The sequence below is a fragment of the Lepeophtheirus salmonis genome, chromosome 8 (assembly GCF_016086655.4).
Source record: "Lepeophtheirus salmonis chromosome 8, UVic_Lsal_1.4, whole genome shotgun sequence".
NCBI lineage: Eukaryota > Metazoa > Arthropoda > Copepoda > Siphonostomatoida > Caligidae > Lepeophtheirus > Lepeophtheirus salmonis.
In genome coordinates this window covers 16762782-16782204 of record NC_052138.2, presented here as the reverse complement: position 1 = coordinate 16782204, position 19423 = coordinate 16762782, and the positions used below count along the sequence as shown (strand labels likewise).

General features: G+C 32.3%; 1 protein-coding gene across 2 annotated transcripts; it reads left to right on the top strand.

The window, feature by feature from the left end:
• Nucleotides 1-2875: 2875 nt before the first annotated feature.
• LOC121122256 (ionotropic receptor 21a) lies at nt 2876-19218 on the top strand. Of its 2 annotated transcripts, XM_071890551.1 has the most exons (14): nt 2876-3039; nt 7017-7164; nt 7220-7343; nt 16867-17010; nt 17070-17151; nt 17211-17400; nt 17542-17629; nt 17712-17864; nt 17928-18150; nt 18206-18339; nt 18430-18536; nt 18600-18761; nt 18831-18918; nt 18992-19218. In XM_071890551.1, the coding sequence occupies exons 1-14, from the start codon at nt 2955-2957 to the stop codon at nt 19139-19141; spliced, it is 1878 nt and encodes a 625-aa protein (XP_071746652.1). In that variant the 5' UTR covers nt 2876-2954; the 3' UTR covers nt 19142-19218. The 2 variants fall into 2 exon arrangements, with proteins under 2 accessions (XP_071746652.1, XP_040573177.1); XM_040717243.2 differs by lacking the exons at nt 2876-3039; nt 7017-7164; nt 7220-7343 and adding an exon at nt 15610-15896.
• The last annotated feature ends 205 nt before the right edge of the window (nt 19219-19423 follow it).

Below are 19423 nucleotides of genomic sequence, written 5' to 3'. Positions count from 1 at the left end.
TGGTTGTACCACAAAGTTATAATAATTGATATATTATTACATGTCTCAAAAGAAAGCTACATAATTTGTTTTTGAGCATTAACATTTTTGATATAAAGTACCTATAGCAATAGGATTCCTACGCTTCTGAATATTTAATTACCTCACGCTTTAATAGCAAATTGGTTATTATTTTTAGCAAAAAATAGCTCTTCGTGACAAAATATTAATTGCTCATAACATACTCCACGAAGAGGAGGAAACCTTTGAATTTTGTTTAAACTTTTAATCTTCAAAGTTTGAATGCACATTATATTTTTCTTGGTTCAAATCAAATTGGTTTTTATTCATAACATATTTCTTGGACTCAATAATTTCTAATCATAGGTTTTTTTATTTTTTGAAGGACAAAACTTATGAATCATAATATTGACAAAATAGAATATACGAGCATTTTATTATTATTACTTTGGGTACAATAAATTACGTCATCATTTCTTTTTCTCCCCCTTTGAAGGGCCATAATAAGACAAAGATAAATAAGTTGAATGTTGTTTCTCCCCTTCTTTAAAATGTGATATTTTCAAAAACTAAGTAGTTCCTAAGATCAGATGTAATTCAAGTGGTTTCAGATTTTAAGTTTCGAACAAGATGGAACTAACTCCCTGTCATGCAAGCTAAAAGACTCAAAAATATATAGAGTTTAACCTTGAGGCTTTTTGGTCAAAGAACATGTGTCCTCCTTGTTCCCCTCAACTTAATATTTTGGATTATTATCTTAACGTGGATTTATTATCTAGACAACGGTCAAAGGAGCTGCCTGCACCAATCCTCACAGGTCTGTGAGATCTTTGAGGTCTGCTATTATGGCAGTAAGGGCTGACTTGTCAGAAGACTACACAAGGTTTGTGTGACAAATATAGTTATACCCTGCAACTTGTTTTTTTAAAAGGCCTAACCAATATCCGTTGGAAGTTTTAAGGGGCATACTCGTGTTCTACGGTTTAAATAACAATAATAGATGTAGATTTCATCATGTTTTTGTTGAATAGGGTTATTTTTGTTAAAACCATAAAATAAAAAATGACCATGTTATGTAACTGGTGTGGTCAGTGTCTCTATATTTTATTCATTACTTGCCCTCAATAAATGAATTGATTGTATTGAGATACTTTGAAGGAGGAAAAAAAAGAAGCAATACAGAGACAATATGTTCATAAGTCACGCAGTCTCTTCAAACACACTCAGAATATGAATTGAGTTCAATACAAATAATCAAATCAACTTCTGCATATGTATATTTGTATTTTCTGAATTTTTGATCAAACTACCTTCAACTTTCAGATCTTATATAATTATATATGTACAAGGTTTGTTTGCTTGTATTCGTATGCTATTGGGTAAATATGAATAATTTAGCTAGAATTCTCCTTCATCTAATATTTGTATTTTGATCATTTTTATCCCTTCCGTCCAGCATAAATTGCTTTCAAGGCATACAAATTGATTTAAAAATTTTTTGAGAGAAAAATAATACTAGCCTAGGTCTGTCAACTAAAACCCTGCTGGCGAGGACTTTATACTTGGATTCGTCAATTTAAATAAGAATAATTTTTTCCTATGGGCCGAATTTTTCTATGAGACCGATATAGACTGAACTTTTTTAAAAGACCGAATTAGATCATTCTAACATAAGTCATAACTGTCTCAGACTGGTTTAGGATTTCCAGATCGAAACCCAAAGCTGCTAACCGGGCTCTTCCAAACAGATCCTCCTGGTGGCGGGCTTATACTTGGCGAAAATAAGTTTGAGACAAACCGATGTTACATGATAAAATTCATTTATTCTTAATTAGATTACATTTATAACACCTGGGAAAAAGTACAATTTTTGAACCCCCTTCTCCCCTGTCTGTGTTAGTCCAAAATTTGATACCCTCCTCAGGACTTTGGACGTACTTAAAATTACCCTCTCCAACTGTATGTATTTGTAAATAAAATATATTTGTTATCAAGTATATCAGGATTGTATTTTTTGGGGGCTATATATAATTTTTTCAAATATAACATATAAATTCCTTTGTTTGAAACAGTGATCAGCTTTCAATGTAGTGTACCCAAAATATCCTATATCCCTTGCCTACCTCTCATCCTAAATCTATTTAAATCGGTACCCCCCCAATCAACTGGACGTTATAAATGTATAACGCCTTATTATAGAGAGTTTCTCTTTCTAAAAGGAAATTTTAGCGTTCTGTTCCAAGAGTAATGACAAATTTTGAAATCATAGTTTATATATTTTTTTAATTTTAAATATAATTTAAAGGGCTGGCGAAGCAAAGGCGACCCCTTGGAAGACCTATTTTTGGTAGTGGCACAGGGGGGGGCTGAGAGGGGAATTTTTGATGGCTCTAATTGAGTATGAAATTTTCTAGTACAATAGCTTAATTCGAACATATTAACTTGACCATTTCAATCATTCTAAATCAAGGCCCGAGCCTCATCATTTAGGCAAATACTTACGGATTATTGTGTTAAAAATTTTGAAATTTAGTTCTCAAATGAGGCCTCCCTGATCTTATCAAAGTGGAAGTCACAATTTGATGTGGCACAGTGTATATATTACTACCTTATGATCGGAACGCGGAACGGAGATAATGGCTGAACGCGGAACGAAAAAAAAGATTGAATGGAACGCCAAAATAGTGGAACGCTTACCTGCCTTCATATTTTATTGTACGTCTCGAAAGAAAGCTACAAAATTTGTTTTAGAGCATTCATATTTTTAACATAAAGTACCTATAGCAATAGCTACACTTCTAAATATTTAATTACTTCACGCTTTAATAGCAAATTTGTTATTATTTTTGGCAAAAAAAAAATATACATGAAAAAAAATTTAATTGCTCTTAACATAGCCATAAGTGGAGACCCACGTTTTTTTTAAATCTTCAAGGCTTGCACATCAATCAAACATGATATTTTCCCTGGTTCAACTCATGCTTTTATTCACATCATATCTTTTGGGGTCAACCATGTCCGAAATAATTATCGCAAGGAGTAAGCTATTTTTAGTTTATTTTTTAGGAAAAAATTTAAAAATGATAGTATTAAAAAAATATATAAAATCCGTGCATTTTATTATTATTACTCAAGTCATCCCATAGATAAATTGTGGTTACAATTCACACCATTTCAACAGCTTTAATCTTTGTGTAATTTGGATCATTCATAAATACCGTCATCATTTCCTCCTTCCCTTTTTCCAGGGCTCGTTTTGGCTTGAGCGTGGCCGTGGTTAAAGAAAATTTGATTTTTTTAAAAAAACAACTAATTTCACTTCTTAAAAAAAGTGGAACGTTCTTTTGTTTAAAACGATTTTTCATAAAATACATTCATTTTATTTTCTCAAACAGTCTTTTTTAATAAATGGTGTGCATATTTTATCAAATGACGTATTTTCAGATTTTTATCAATTTCTTCTCAGTGTATATGATTAAATTTTTACAAAAAATATCCAGTGCAGGAATACCAATGTCTGGAGCAAATGTGGTATTGTATCTTGCCTAATTCAGCAATTGTTAACCGTTCTATACCTTTCAATTGTCATTTATTCACCCCAAATAAAAATAAATAAGAATGGAAAGTTATGTGACATTTTTGTCATCCATTTATGTTCTATATTAATAAAGCAAAGTTTTTCTTTATGTATTTTTTTCATTATAACATACATACATTCATAAGAGTATTCGTTTTAATGAAATTTTGCGGGCGTATTGAGTATATCAAAGAGCGTGAGTAGGAATGACACATCCAGACTAAAGTACTCCCTATATCCCGTCATATTTTTTTTTTTCTCAAGCTGTTATCATAATTATTTCATTCTGAGGAGAGAACAACTATGTCTGAACTAGTAACGTGTGAGTGTGCTCCAGAAATACATTGAGTAGCACTGTGAATTTCTTGAGGATTTATCTTCTCTATTTTTAGGTAAAGTTTGTCTCTTGGACTACGCCCTTTCACTCCAGGCATATCAGGTACTATCTATGTACATGTTGTCTATTCTTTATTAAATAATGTCGACAACGTTTTATCAATTCTATTTTTCGCACACTAAATAATAAATATTAATCTAATCTCTTGAAAAGAATAGTAAAAATAATATAAACAAAAGCAAATTAAGTAATGAGCCGGCTTGATTCGTATTCACTACAGTATTCACCCCCAGTATACTGGATAATTAATCTTTAAGTCTGGAGGAAAACTTTACTCGACGACCAGGTGATGTTGTTTTGCTTAAAGTCTTCGCATTGATCGTTAATAAGTTCCGATGGCATGAATGCTATTTTGACACGATCGATGCTGATGGTTTCATGCTTCCCATCTTTGTTGATCTTAACAGTTTTGTGGGTGCGTTCAATAACCTTGAACATATATAGATAGGGTGAGTCCCGTTTTGGTAATAGGAGGAGATCTAATAATATCAGTAACAGTGTGTGTAGTCGAATTTCCAAAGAATTGGTCAGGAAGATGTAAGGATGTTCTGTAAACAAGTTGGCTTGCTGAGTAGCTGATGTCTTCTTTTAGCGTAGAGTCCCAGTAAGACATGTGGCAGAGATTGCCTTCAGTTGGCGATGAAATTGCACCACCGTGCCATTTGCTGTGGGATGGTAAGCTGTCGTCTTGAAGAGCTGACCACCCATAAGATGGTTAAGCTTGTTTTAGAGATGAGACTAAAATTTTTGTCCGGGATTTCGTGACTTTGTGGGGCGAACCATCTTTTATTTTTGGTATTGTAAGCATTCATTCCATCATTACCTGATGTCTTTCTTCATGGTAGGTAGTGACAGGTAACGATCCGTGACTAATTTGATCGTTGGTGATATTCCTGGATGTGAGAGTTCGTAGAGAGATTCGAAAATGTTAAGTTTCATCCCTGTGGACTCAAAAGGTCGTGCTGTACCCGAAGAGACATCCAAAGTACTAATCGAGTTCCTTGAAAGACTTGAAAGTAACAACTCTTTTAACCTTGCCAGGGCAACTAAATCAACTTTGGTAACTGCATGAAGAGACAGCCTCGAAAGGTAATCGGTTACCTTGGTTGCTACACCTTGGACGTGTAAATGTCGCTTGTGAATTCAGATATCAAAATGAAGTGCCTGATTTCATACAGTAAATTCCTATCAGACGTAGACATGAGTGCATATGTCAACTGTTATCACATGAAATTGCCACTCAATTTGAATTTACAATTTGAAGAGGGCACGAGTAAGGACTAGAAGATGGGCGTATAATTCCCAATTCTAACTTGTGGTTAAATTCCTCTTTTGCAGCTTTAAATTTATCTGGAGGAAATTTATATATAGTGGTAAACGTCGAGTGTAATATCTGCAGTAAACGTTGCAGGTCTGAACAGCGAAGTACATTTTCTGAAAAGGCCTGGCAATGCAGTCAGCAGAAGCAGGAAAAGCAGTGATGATAACATACAAAATTGAAGCAGGTATCCTTATAGCACAAAGTTTGGTCAAACCACCAATAGGTCGATTTCTTCGTACGTCCTGCAACAAGTCTAAACAACACAGAAAATCGACTCCTTTGATGGAATATGAGAAATTAACGATAGTGAATATCGATCAAAACATGCAGTGAAGACTTTTATTGAGTTGCAGTGAACGCTGACCAAATGTAGCAATATGTGAAGAGTTTGCTGCCTTCAAATATTCTGCTCTTTGGAATTGTTTCTGATCTGCTGGAGTATCCTTTATAACACATAATTCAGCTACAGTATCCACTAGAAATTGTTTCTTGTATAATATGTTGCTGATAAAGAATGGGACACTACCAGTTGAAGACAGAATGTCTGTCGCCATTACATCGCCCTATTGCCGTTTTCCGACCCAGAGCATAGGTTTTTACACTTGCTAGCTTTTTAAACCAAAGGATTCCTGATAAAAACATTGTTCAGATGAGTGTGTGAATAACATGCTCCAACCCTGTAATCTTATTTTCAAGTAGTTCGAACTCCATAGATGCAGATGTACTAACCGTGGAAATGCTAGGTGTATATACCTCCATCACCTTGTCCGCGAGTGCAGATATCTCTTCCAAATTAGTTGACGATGTCGAAATAACTATCACGACTGCGGTAGGTAAATTGAACAGGTCATTAAACTACTGTCGTCGATGGAGGTCGTGCCCCACAGCTGACGCATCCTACGGAGTTGTTGGGAAGGTTTTTTCTTTCCTAATTCCTCCATTAATAGGAATTGTTGTAGTCGTCGGTGCTCGGATGCTGAAAGACGATCTATGAGAGTCCCACATAAAAACTCTATCAGATTCAGATCTTGCGAGTTTGGAAGCCCAAAGCCGGCGAGATGAAGCCGTAAAAATTGTATTGGAGTAATTTGAAACTTTTTTCGAGGTGTGGCAGGGAGCTGAGTCCTTTTACCACATTTGAGGCCTCCCATTAGCAACCATGGCGATCCAGGGCTTTTGCTTGGTCTCTAGCACATTCAAGTAGGCATAAGTGTTGACTCTGAGATCTTGGAGGAACACATGAGGAAGCATAATGTAGTTCTAGAGTTACCGTCGGAACACCAGAGGCAATTCAAGTTTCATTTCTTTGACTTACGAACTCAAGTACTGGAACGAATTAAAATCCTATGTATTACTGTAAATATTTTTATTTCTGGGTATAAAGGTTATGATTTCAACGTCAGCGGAAGAAAATAAGTTAATTGGTTAACTTTTTATTACACCCACAGTGTTAAATATCATTTTTCTAGTTGGAATTGCTAAAAATTAATATTATAGCCCTTTTGTCAGCTGGTACTTTTACATAGTCATTTCCTTATCTGATGCCTAATGCCCCCCTCATCAAACTATGGGCGTCTACGATGATCTTTAATGAATTACTATTTTCGAATGTTTTAGTTTTTAATTTTCATTAAACTGATATGATTAACATTACCTTAATATTTTAATTAATTATGTCTTATTATAACTGTTTGCACTGATGCTGTTTTTTCATCTTGTAGGAACAAATGAAATAGAGTTAAATAAATTTCTACCCGCACTTATTAATAGTTATCCTTCTTCGAATCATGTGATTTATTTGGAATTGGATGACGATTTTAAAGATGTTAACTCCCAGGAACTATCAAAAATATTTCATGAGGATGATAAGTAAAAATTTAGATATAAAAATTTAACTACATGTATTGTTATTTTGTTTTTCAAGACAAATCTCTGTATATGTATCTGTTGAGAAGTGGATCAACGATTTGAATAAAATATTGATCAAACCAAATACTCTAAAACTTATTTTTGGAAGATTTGAGTCATTGAAAACGTTTTTAAAAATAGTAAGTATTTGGTTTTTGAAGGTGTTGTATAGATGTATTAGAATCAGATGGGCAGGAATATGTGTTTTTTGAAGTTTTGAAATCCACTCAATACTGCCGATTCCACTTATACCTACGCATACTTATTGATTACGGTAGTGGGTATCACGGGAGTCCAAAATTGAGCTATCACGCATTCTGACCCCCAAAAGTTACCCCTCCCCCCTAACCTTTTTTTCTCCGAAAAAGTTATAGTATGACGTTAAAAAAAAATTATCAAATAAACTTGTTTTTTCTTATTTATAAAAAAGCTTTATGTGCTTAAAAAAATGATATTGCACGATATGTAATTTTTTGCTAAAGTTAAATCCCTTACTTCTACAACGAGATAAACTTTGCATGCCCCCAGTTTTAGTGCGAAAATAGACAGAAAAGATCAAAATTACATATGAAAAGGAGAAAATTCTGCCAATTTTTTTTTTTTTTTTATTCTAAATAAGTTAGTATATAATAATGTAGATAGCATAAATATTAAATATTTGTAAAGTAAATTTACTTTGTACATTTGGAACAAAGAAATCAAAATTTAACATTCTTTATTATTACCTCTTTGTATTTTGAAAAATAGACTTATTAACATGTTTCTTTTATACAACAACTTCAAATCGAACCATTGTTCAAGAGTACTTAATTATAAATGCGATGCGAGTGATTTTTCACAATGTAGTATTCAAACAGAAACAGCAATTGCTATACAAGAAGTTAAACTCTGCATTTCCCTTTTGGTCAGCCCAGTGAGCCTAATCCAACAATTGTCTCATCTATAATCAATAAATGAAGATTTACAAAAATGCCAGTCGTCAATTTCAGGCCAGTTGTAGAAAAAGTTAAAAAAATAATGAAAATAATTTGGCAGATTTAAGTAATGGCCAACGCTACCTTTATGACTGTGACCAGTATTTTTGTCCCTAACATTTTCGTCCCCTACATTTCTTTCTGCTGGTAATTTTTCATTGAGGAGATTTTGTCGCATGACATCTTTCTCGCCTTTTTATATTTTTCTATTATCGGTCCGAACTTTACTTTTGTATCTCGATCAGATTAATTATAAAGCTTGGGGAAGAAGAAAAAAGGAATAATGATAAAAATACATTGATGGATGATTAACTAAAGGAATGTTCGTTTAAGTCTCATTCAATAAAGTCTTAACTAAATAATAAAAGTTTCCTCCATTTAAGGATTGGTTTAAGGATTATGTGTTTACTATTATTAAAAAAAAACATTATATTTTATAATTTTACAGACCTATTCAATTAGAGAATAATAATCACGTTGCATACAAAAAATGTAGTAATTACGTGTATATCAGAATATGTGTATACCCATTTAAAACATATCAAATTATTGTAACATTTTACCATGCTATTTTAATATATTTATTTCAAATATATGGAGCTAAATTAATATTCACTTTTAATTTGATTTAAGCTATAATTTTCGTGATATACATTTTTTAAAAGGCTCTTTTCTTTGACGAATGTACTTGACTATTAATTTCCAAGAGTTGATTTTTGGTAAACAAATTAAACATTTGTAGGAATTTTATCCAAGAAGTTACTGAAATAGTGACCGTTTTCACATTTAAATTTCCTTATCCGCGTTACATTGTCTTGATCTTTGATAACTGTATCCATTGTGCAGAAAACATCCAGCAAAAATCCACATATTTAGGAATTGGAGGCACGAGAAATAAGTTCTACTTTAGCCTCATAAACTTTAGGCTTAGACTTGTACCTATGTTACACATAGGTAATACTTGTAACAAATGATTTTGAGCTATAAAAAGTCGATGTTACTCAAAATTTAAGGATCACTACTTCAATTTTTTTATTTTCTTGTTAAAATATAATATGAAATAGACTTTTTGAAAAAAAGTAACTTTAGTAGAAATACACATAATCTGCTCTTATATATTATTTTTGCTATCCCTAAAAATGGGACATTAAAATATTTTATTACAGGCATGCACCAACATTTGTGGAAATTAATTAATTATTTAAGAAAATAGGAAGTAATTGCTAAAAAGTGTATATAGAACGAGGTGATTGTACATATATATTACATTCCCTTGAATCTTCACAAATTTTAGAATCAGTTATGTCTATGTACGTTATATATCTTCTTATTTTAATCATTAAAATAAGATATATGTAATCGTTATTTTCGAAAAGGAAGGCTAAAAAATCATCTTATTAAAATATTTAATTTATATGAGTTATAACTAAAGACTTGAAAAAAAAAAAAAACATAATACAAACTCTCGGCTTCTCCAGAGCTGATCTATAAACTATATATAAATAGGTGGGATATAAATAACAAATGCAAAATCACGTCAAATAAAAAGTAATAAAGTAAGTATTGAGGGATTAAAAGTCGTACTCCACAACGTTAGAGTAAATAAAACGTAGTATCCTCCAGGGCTGATGTCTTTTCTAATAAACAATGATCCACACAAAGTTGACAAGAGAACCTTCTTGATTGTGCATGATCGAGAGAGACAGAGTTCCTAGATGGGGAAAAGACTACTGTAGAGTTATGAAGTTATATTCGGGAAATATAAAAAGGAGATGACTGATAAAGAGATAGTCCAGCATGATGATTTTACCGACCATCTAGGATAGAAATAGTCTTAAGTAGTTTGGCCTGATAAGATTCTTTGGTGATTTCTAGCTTGATAGTGAAATCGAGCCGGAGTCTAAAATGAATGAAAGAATCAGTAATAACTAATAGTAATATTAATAAAATATATTATACAATTGGATAAGACTCAGGCCAAGGTAGATGAATCCAAGAAAAGAGATGCACCTTCGTGAGCTATTTAATGTCATTGATAATAAAAGTAGATACGGTAGAGAAATAAGAGGCTAACCACCATCTTCGCACAAAACCTATGATCCATCAATAGACATTCCTTTCTGCCTATCGATGGAGCTTTTCTCATTTCTTCAAGTATCAACTAAGGCCATGATTCCTTTCGAAATAAACTCAACATCCCAGATCCGTGATTACTTCCTCCTTTTTCCTTATAATATTAATTATATAAACAGCACAATATTACAGATTACTTCTTTATCATAATTCCTCATTTATTTTTCTCCAAGCTATATAATTAATCTCATCGAGATACAACAGCAAAGTTTCAACCGATAATAGAAAAACATAAAAAGGTGAAGAAGATGTCAGGCGACAAAATATCATCGAGGAAAAATTAAACAGAAAAAATGTAGGGAGTGAAAATGTTAGGGACAAAATTACCTAGAACTCTTGACGACATTGTTTTGGCAATTCAGTCTGGAAAAATTCCTCCTGGTTCCCACTTACCTCTTAAATCAACAGGAACCTTGTACGAGGCTAGATGGCTTACCAAAGCTAATCGCATTTAGCTATATTATATATCGAATAAAAAGCCTAGCAAAAACCTCTTAAAATTGGTAGTCTTTATCTTAAAAGTATGTCCACCGAATTGCTATGACGGTCCGAAGGATTTTCAACTTTGAATTTCACTATCAAGAGGTATTGATCAAGATCTGCCTCCTATTATACAATAAATTTTATCCCGAAATTTTTTCTTTGCTCATCATGAAAATATATTGTTATGCAGCATTGGTAGATAAAGATTCAGAAGTTCGTAAATTTGCATTGAACAAAGTCTTGAATGCAAAAATTTCATATGAATCCCATAGGTAATTCGTAACTCCTAATAAAATAAACTTTGAATCAGATCATTTCATAAATATGACTGATTGGTCTAAGATAGTAATTTCAGTTCCTCCAATCTTACAATATTGGTTATGAAAGCAAAGAATGAGCCTTTGAAATTAGAGAAATATCCATACCATTCCCAATCTGTAGCAGTGAAACTAGTTTCAGAGGCTTCCTGTAAGGTTTACGGGGTATAACCAAAGACCCTGATACATTTTGTCAACTTTAAAGTCAAGAGATAAACTAAGGAAATTTTCAACTAAGTATCAGTACCCAGTTTGATATATTTATATATTATATGTTTAAAAATAGTATTCAACAAAGATTCACCATAATTATCCACATTATTAAATGTATACAAAACTTATATAGAATTAAAAAAAAATATTGGCCGAATTTTCTCCTTTTCATCAGTAATTTTTATCCTTTCCGTCTATTTTTGCACTAAATCCGGGGGTGCATAACGTTTATCTTGTTGTAGAAGTAAGGGATTTAACTTTAGCAAAAAATTACATATCGTGCAATATCATTTTTTAAGCACATAAAGCTTTTTTTATAAATAAGGAAAAACAAGTTTTTTTTTTTTTTTTTTTACTTCATACAGAACCCTCTCCGGACAAAAAGGAGGGATACAATTTTTTCTCCGGGATTTTTTTTAGTAAAACGGATTTACATTTTCTTTTTTTAAACTTTTGAGGGGTCAAAATGCGTGATAGCTCAATTTTAGGCTCCCGTGATACCCCCTCATATACAGTATTAAGTGAAAAAAATGTTTCACTAATTTTGTAAAATTTTATTATTTTAAATGGTAAGCTAATAAGAAGAGTTGAAGATCATAATAAAGAATAACTTATACTTAAGTCTAGGGGCCGAATAAAACTATTATTTCTTCAATTTTTTTTAACATATAAGAAGTGCAATAATAATAGACGGGGAAATGGCGGCGGAGAAATTTAACTTGTATCGGGTCCAGAAGTTGACCTTCACAACCTGTGGGCAGGGAGTATTATAAAATATTAAAAGGGTTCCTTGATGCCTAGAAACACGGCAGCGGTAGAGTTTAAATAGTATTTTGGCCTAGTACTTCAACTGTACAACTTGAGAGCCGGGTTATATTTTGGGATATTAGGAGGTTTCTTTAATGCTCAGGGACTGTAATTTTGGATTCAGACCCAGAGTAAAGTTGCTCCTTCCTCGTTGTATGACAGAAGTGTGGCTTGATGATAAGATTAATGAGTAGACGTGCTTTTGAATATTTGAGAGAGAAGACAATCATACAAATGCCAAGCATTCGAACTCAAGAGACATGGCTTCAACAGTTTAAAATGAATCTAGGATTTCAAGATGATAGCATCAAACTCCTTCAAGAAATTATCAAGACAAGTTTTCTGTGCTATGCTTTCATTAATGTTAAATTAAGAAAAAAATATGAAATCTCTAAAGTTCAACTTGTTATGATGAGAGGATTAGTTGAGAAATGGAAACAGCCGATCTAGTTCCATTTTGATACCAGTATGACCAAGAGGCTACTCAAAATAGAGAGCAATATTTTTGAAATAAAAGCAATTGTTTGTGATCTTGGGAACCACATGCTTCATTCTGAACTTGGAATTGACAAAGGAAACTTTTTCTTCACCAATCCATTTGATTCCAGCAGAGTTGTCTACATTTTTCCTTATTTTCCTCATCTTCTATAGCTCTGTAGGAATAATTTACTAGACAAAAGGTTTATGGTTTCTGCAGAAGATGGAACATTAGTCTCTCTTATTAAGACTGATTTTGAGAAATTATTGATGCAAGATCCCGGAGAATTTAAAATTGTTTTTAAGCTTAAACCTCTTCTCATTTACTACAAAAGGATGAGCGAGACTACGTGTAAGATTAGTTGCGCAAATCTTGAGTAATACTGTAGCCAAGGCCTTGTACCACGATTTCATTTATAATGGCTTTCTTTCTTTAATTTTGATGTCCAGAACTAATCAAGATTGCCTTGATTTTTTTTTTTTTTACCCATTTGAGAAGTGCTGGTGATGATGATGATCACTCTCGGACCGTTTGAGCAATGAAAAGGATGATAATTCTAGAAATAGGAAAAAATTGCAAAACTTTAGCGAGCAATCTGTCTATTCAGATTGAACAAAAATATGAAATTTATAGAATTGAGGATAAAGAGGAAAAAGAATCCGTAACAAAGATGATGTCACAATTGCTGAAGAAAACTGTTCAGAATTTGAATTTACGTTTGATATCGCTCATGAAGTTCATGTGGATTGTGCCATAACATATCATCTAGATCAGTTCAAAAAATGGGATCTCAACTTTCAGGGGCTCAGTTATGTATCGGGTTTTATTGCCCACAAGATGAAAATTTTATATCTGGATTTGGGGAAAAAGACGAGTGACATAAATTTAAATCATCATGGGCTGACACCATCGATATATCATTTGTCTAGAGGAGGACTGATAGTGCCATCTATTTTCGTTTTTTTTTTAAATTGTGAAGTTTTCCACCAGAAGTTCAAGGAATTCCATTCATCTCTATTAGATCGTTATCCCAAAGTAATCGAACAGGTTTGTCCAGTTTTGGAAGCAAGTATGACAAGGCTGTTCTGTATGTCTTCGCCAAGACCAGAAAAATGGTACGAATAAACACCTCAATGCAAAATTAGAATTTAATACTGGAGGGAGTGAAATAATAAGAGGAAAAACCAAATCGCCATTTTTAAGTATAATTTTAATTATAACCAAATAGATTATTTTATATATGTATAGTATATAACTATTAAAAGAGACCATATCTCTGGGCTCCCACTAAAAATCCCTACATTTTCCTAGGCATACATTACATCATAAATAAATGTGTTTGTTTATTGAAAACGTAGAAGACCAATTGCTCAAATATTTAAATTATGCCCACACATATATAAACAGAAACTGTAATATTTTTAGTCCGAATATTTAAATTATATAGTGTTAAATACCACAGAATTCTAAGTGAAGGGAAAAAAAGAAAAAAAAACAGTTCTTAATGAGGTTTGTGCTATATTTTGGTTATGAAACAGATTCCACGAATATGTCCAGATAACTTCATTCTTTCCTCGAGGACGAATATTCCAAAAGTTCCTGGCTAAGATTTATTCTTAGACGACGAAGTACCATTTGATTATTCAAGGGTTTGCTCACTATTTTTTCAGCATGGTGATTTGACAGGAGAGTATTAACAAATGAAGGGATTTCGAAAATATAAGAAACAACAGCCATAGGGGATGGGGGGAACAAACTTCAATGACAATAACGTTATTTGGTACCTGTTGCTGTTCATAGCAAATCAAAGATACGCTTCTAAAGCCACTACATCTGCTAAGATATCAAGTGAAAATGAAGCCATCATTCGAACAGAGCAAGCTTTTGTCCTAACGGACTCTGTCATTGATTTCAATAACTGTTGCTCAAATTGTCAATTAAACGCTGCCAAGTCACATCCATTCAAAAATAAAACTGAAGGCTAATTTATTTTTAGTACCTGTTAGAATTATCTGTAGAAGTCATTCCAATCTTCTTTTTTGTTTTTTGTCAATAAGTTCTTTGTATCATAAGATCTTCAAAGTAAGCCTCATGCTTATCCATGACGTTATAAAAGAAAGCAAACCCCGAAAATATATCGCGAAGATATTTTCACTGCTAATAAAATTATATATATCATGAAAGAGTAGCATGAAGAACTTACTTTTACTAAAAATTTCCATTGTGTTCATCGTTTCTGGGTATGTAGCCAAATTACTGTTCTCGAGACTAAAATGTAGTTACATTGGGATAAGCGTAAGGAATTATTTTCCTTCAATAATATAGCTTATCCCTACGACAGATTAGATTCTCTACGAGTGGTAGCACTGCCTTATCTACGGCAAAAACTACCCGAGGGAGGCCAGACCCTCCCAAGAAATTCATAGTAATAATTATTACTTGTAACTATAAAGAAACCAATAAAGGTGGCACAGGAAATTGGAAATCCTTAAAATGGCTAACAACCCCTCCCCAAGGAGAATCTTGCCACCTTCCCCAGATTTGTTACTTCGTTACTTAGTACTAAAGGACTCTAGGCCTTGAGTGGAAACTCAAGGCAAGGAAGGTAGGACTTAGTAGCTCTCAATTTTGATTAGCTTAAAATTACTATATGTTCCTCCAGACATGAGGCCAGTTTGAACAGGCAGCCTCCCCCTATAGAAAAGAGAAGAATAAGGGCGACCACGTCACAACAATAACACGATATTATAAGTTGGTGTTAGGAACAGAGTCTTCCTTGTCTTTTGATTGAATTGTTTATTTTTCCTTTAACCGCTCTTTCCCAAGAGTCCTTTACTTAGTACATCCAGACCCCTATAATAATTCTTATAGGAGTCTGAGTACGTCTAAACAATAAATAGCTTTATCCCATCCGTGACGTCACCATTTATTTTTGTTTGCATGGAAATGCCCCAACCTTATATATAGTCAGCTTGGCCTATATATTGTTTATATATTACTCATAAAACAAAAATGAGAATAATACTTAAAAGTTTACGGTCTTTATTTTTTGTTTTATATTAAGCAGAAGATTTTTTAATGCCCCGGGCAAACCAACTCTTGGTGTCATGAAATATAAGATAAATTTAGTACGTCATTTTAGTTGTTGTAGTTACCATAAAAGACATATAAGTACTATTCCTACGACTGGCAAATTTTATTAGGACTGCAGTCTTTTTAGTTTTTTTTAGATGGATCCAACACTATATACACGTACAGATACAATGACAAAAAATGAGTCGTGAGAATGTGAGCAACATAAATAATATGAATATATACAAATATAATTGGAACAAATGAGTTAATCTACCAGATCTTCTAGTGTATTTTATTTCATAGAGATAAAATACATTGAGTGATGACGTGAAGAATTAGTTGACCAAAACAATCGAATTGTAGTATGAGAATAATTCAGCAGAAGAGTTCTTAATTTATTAATTTCCCGGGCAAACCTACTTTAGTTAAAATTAAGAATTGAAAATTAATAAGTTTATGCATGGGTTAAAAACGTTTGGGAACTTCAGGTTTAAACAAGGGAAAGGAAAAAGGAGTATAGAGTAATTCTTGGATAAACACAATAATCAATCTAGAATAAAGAAAATTTATTTTCTTCCATCTGGGACTATCAATGATGAATTTTTAATTCAAATTCATAAAAATGGCCTTGATTTTGTCAGATCTTGAAAAATATTCTCCGCCTAAATCGTCATATTTTACATTTAAGCAACTAACGACTCAAATAATTTTTTATAGATTGCACTTATGAATTTTACATATATACCTATACACTAAATGGATGCAAGTAGTTAAATATAGCATTTGTTAATGTATTTTATAAAAAAATGCTACATAAGTCAATCGAATATTTATTTGAATAAATTTGTTATACTCAGAGGTATTTAAGATATGTGGTACTACTATGTGTTGATGAATATAAGAATCTTAAATTTAATTTTAAAGAATTTAGAATTGTCCAGCACATCTTAAACAGTCCCTAAAAATGTCTGACGCCTTGACATAAACATTACGAAGAAAAGTTTTATTATTTTTACGCATAAAAAAAATCTTTGCCCTTAACTAAATATAGGTACCTTGATGATCATCTCAGTTTCGCTAAATATAAATACATACATGCACTCAAAGATTTGATCTTGTTTTTTAACTTTAATTTCTTTCGTGCATCATTTATATTTCTGTATAAATTAATATGTACTTACAGATATGGGATAAAGCTTTAGTCAGCTATAATCAAAAGTATATATTCATTACCGATAGAAACTCATTTAAGCAATTATTGAAACTAAAAGAAATGCGTGACGTGTTTTATTTACTCATAATAACCATTGATGAGGCATTGAATACGGTGAGCCATTATTTCCTAACCAACTTATTTCACTGCAGGTTATTCTTTTAATCCTTTAGGGTTTCTTCTATTTATATACTTCTGATCCAATCCATGATGGTGAATACACTCGACTTGGAGCTTGGATTACACGATTCATAAGTATTATATGTAGACATATCCTGAATGATCACTAATTCAAAATGTCATTCAATACCTAGAAACATCCGACGACATCTTCCCAAATAAATTTTCAGATATGAAAGGAAAAGTCTTACCCTGTGCCTATCTACCTTTTTTTCCCTATATCTATGAAGAACGACTTCATCCTAAATCATTAGACTTGATGATCAGTGGAGTGGAACACGATATCCTTTCTCAATTTAAGAAGATATTGAATTTCAATGTCAAGTAAATAAAATGTTATCAATATTGTGGTTACCATCAAAATTTGGACTTAAACTAAATTATGTATTTTGAATAGTCAAAATTGGAATAAAATATTTATTTATGATGCATTAAAAAAAAAATTACTAATCATTACTAACTTAGATATATCAGAGCCCCCGATGGTAACTATGGAGTTAAGAATAGCACAAAGGACGAATTCAACGGCATGATTGGAATGGCTCAAAGACAAGTAAATTATTCTAAAAACAAAGAATTTATATAAAGTTGTCTTAGATATATAATTCTTATTGATCAGTTCGTATATATTGTAGGAAGTGGACATCTGCTTGGGAACTATAGTCAGATCGTACGAACGTGAAATAGTTATTGACTTCTCAGAGACGATTTTTTTTACTACAACTACATTCATAACAAGGAACCCCGCTCCACTTCCAAAATGGCAAGCTATTCTTTCTCCATTCCAAGTATATACATGTAAAAGTATCTTGTTCATGCTAAACTTCATTATATTATTTTCTTCATTTCAGCCGTCTTTGTGGATAGCCTTAGTCTTCGGAATGTTGAGTTTTTTTGTGATTAATTACTTATTCATAAAGTGGACTCTCATTCCGATGAATGAGGTCACCCTAACATATAGTTTCTTAAGCATGTGGGCATCCTTTATGAATCAAGGGATACCACATCCTAAACTCTCATCCTATCGAGTTCTTTTAGCATCTTGGTTCTTATTTTCACTCTGCGTTGTGTCAAGTAATAAGTACATTTAAAATGCATTTTATTTAAATAATCTACCTTTGGTTCTTAGGCTATGCTGGAAGCCTTTTTTCGTCACTCACTTTACCTCGATATGAAGTAGCAATTGATTCTCTAAATCAGCTTTTGAACTCTAATTTGAAAATTATAGTTTTGAAGGGAAAATATCATGAACAATATTTTCAGGTAATCAAATACATAGTATTAATACAAATCACTAGATTTGAATTTATGTACATTCAAACATATTTCTAACCATCTCTTATAAATTTTTAGAATTCAAATGTCAAACTATACCAAAGACTTTATGAACAGTTATACAAAGGACCCAGTGTTTGCAATACATTTAAAGATTGTTTGTTCTACGTTAATGACAACACTGGGTAAGATTTAAATCTTAATGTCTTAATTACTCTTTTCTTTTCTATTATGCATTTATTTATTAGATACAGCTTTATTTTTGAAAAAGAATTTTTTTCCTCAAAGATGCCAACTATTTTTCCAGATTCGAATCACAAAATTAGGATATCACGACGTGGTTTCCACAGTACGGATATTGCGACTGTTTTTCGTAAAAACAATCCTATAAGGCATGAATACAACAAATTGTAAGTTGTAAAAAGACATTCTGTCTTTGTAATGAATTATTGTTATTTTCTAATTTTCTGCGTATGTAGTATTCTAAAAATACGACAGGCTGGTCTAGTCAGTTTATGGCGTAAAAAACACCAATTTAAAAAAAGAATGAAAAACAGAAGTGTTCACGTATGTAGCTTTATTAAATTTTTATTTGATTTCAAATGATTTACGAATACATATCTATATCTCATAATTGTAGAAACATTCGGATGATCTTTTGGATGAAAATGACGAAGGGAAAAAAATATTGACTATGGAACATTTACAAGGAGTTTTTTTTCTGTATGCATTTGGGATTGGATTTAGTATTCTTACTTATTTCTACGAAAAGAAGAAACATAGAATTTAAGATTTTAACAAGTTACTTATATCGTACCTATTTATAAACAGTAACATAGTTTTCAATAAATAGGGTTTTAAAAAATATTTCATAGTTATAAAAAAGGTACCATCTGGTTCAAAATTGGCTTTCAGACAATTTGTAGATGTTTTGGTCTAAAGAATTGTGGCCCCCTAGCTCCCTGGTCTCCAATCCTTTGGACTATTTCGTGTGGGGCGCCTTGGAGAGGGAGTCAAACAAGGGTGCTCACAACAATTTGGCTTCTCTGAGAGCCTACATTATTGAGGCTGT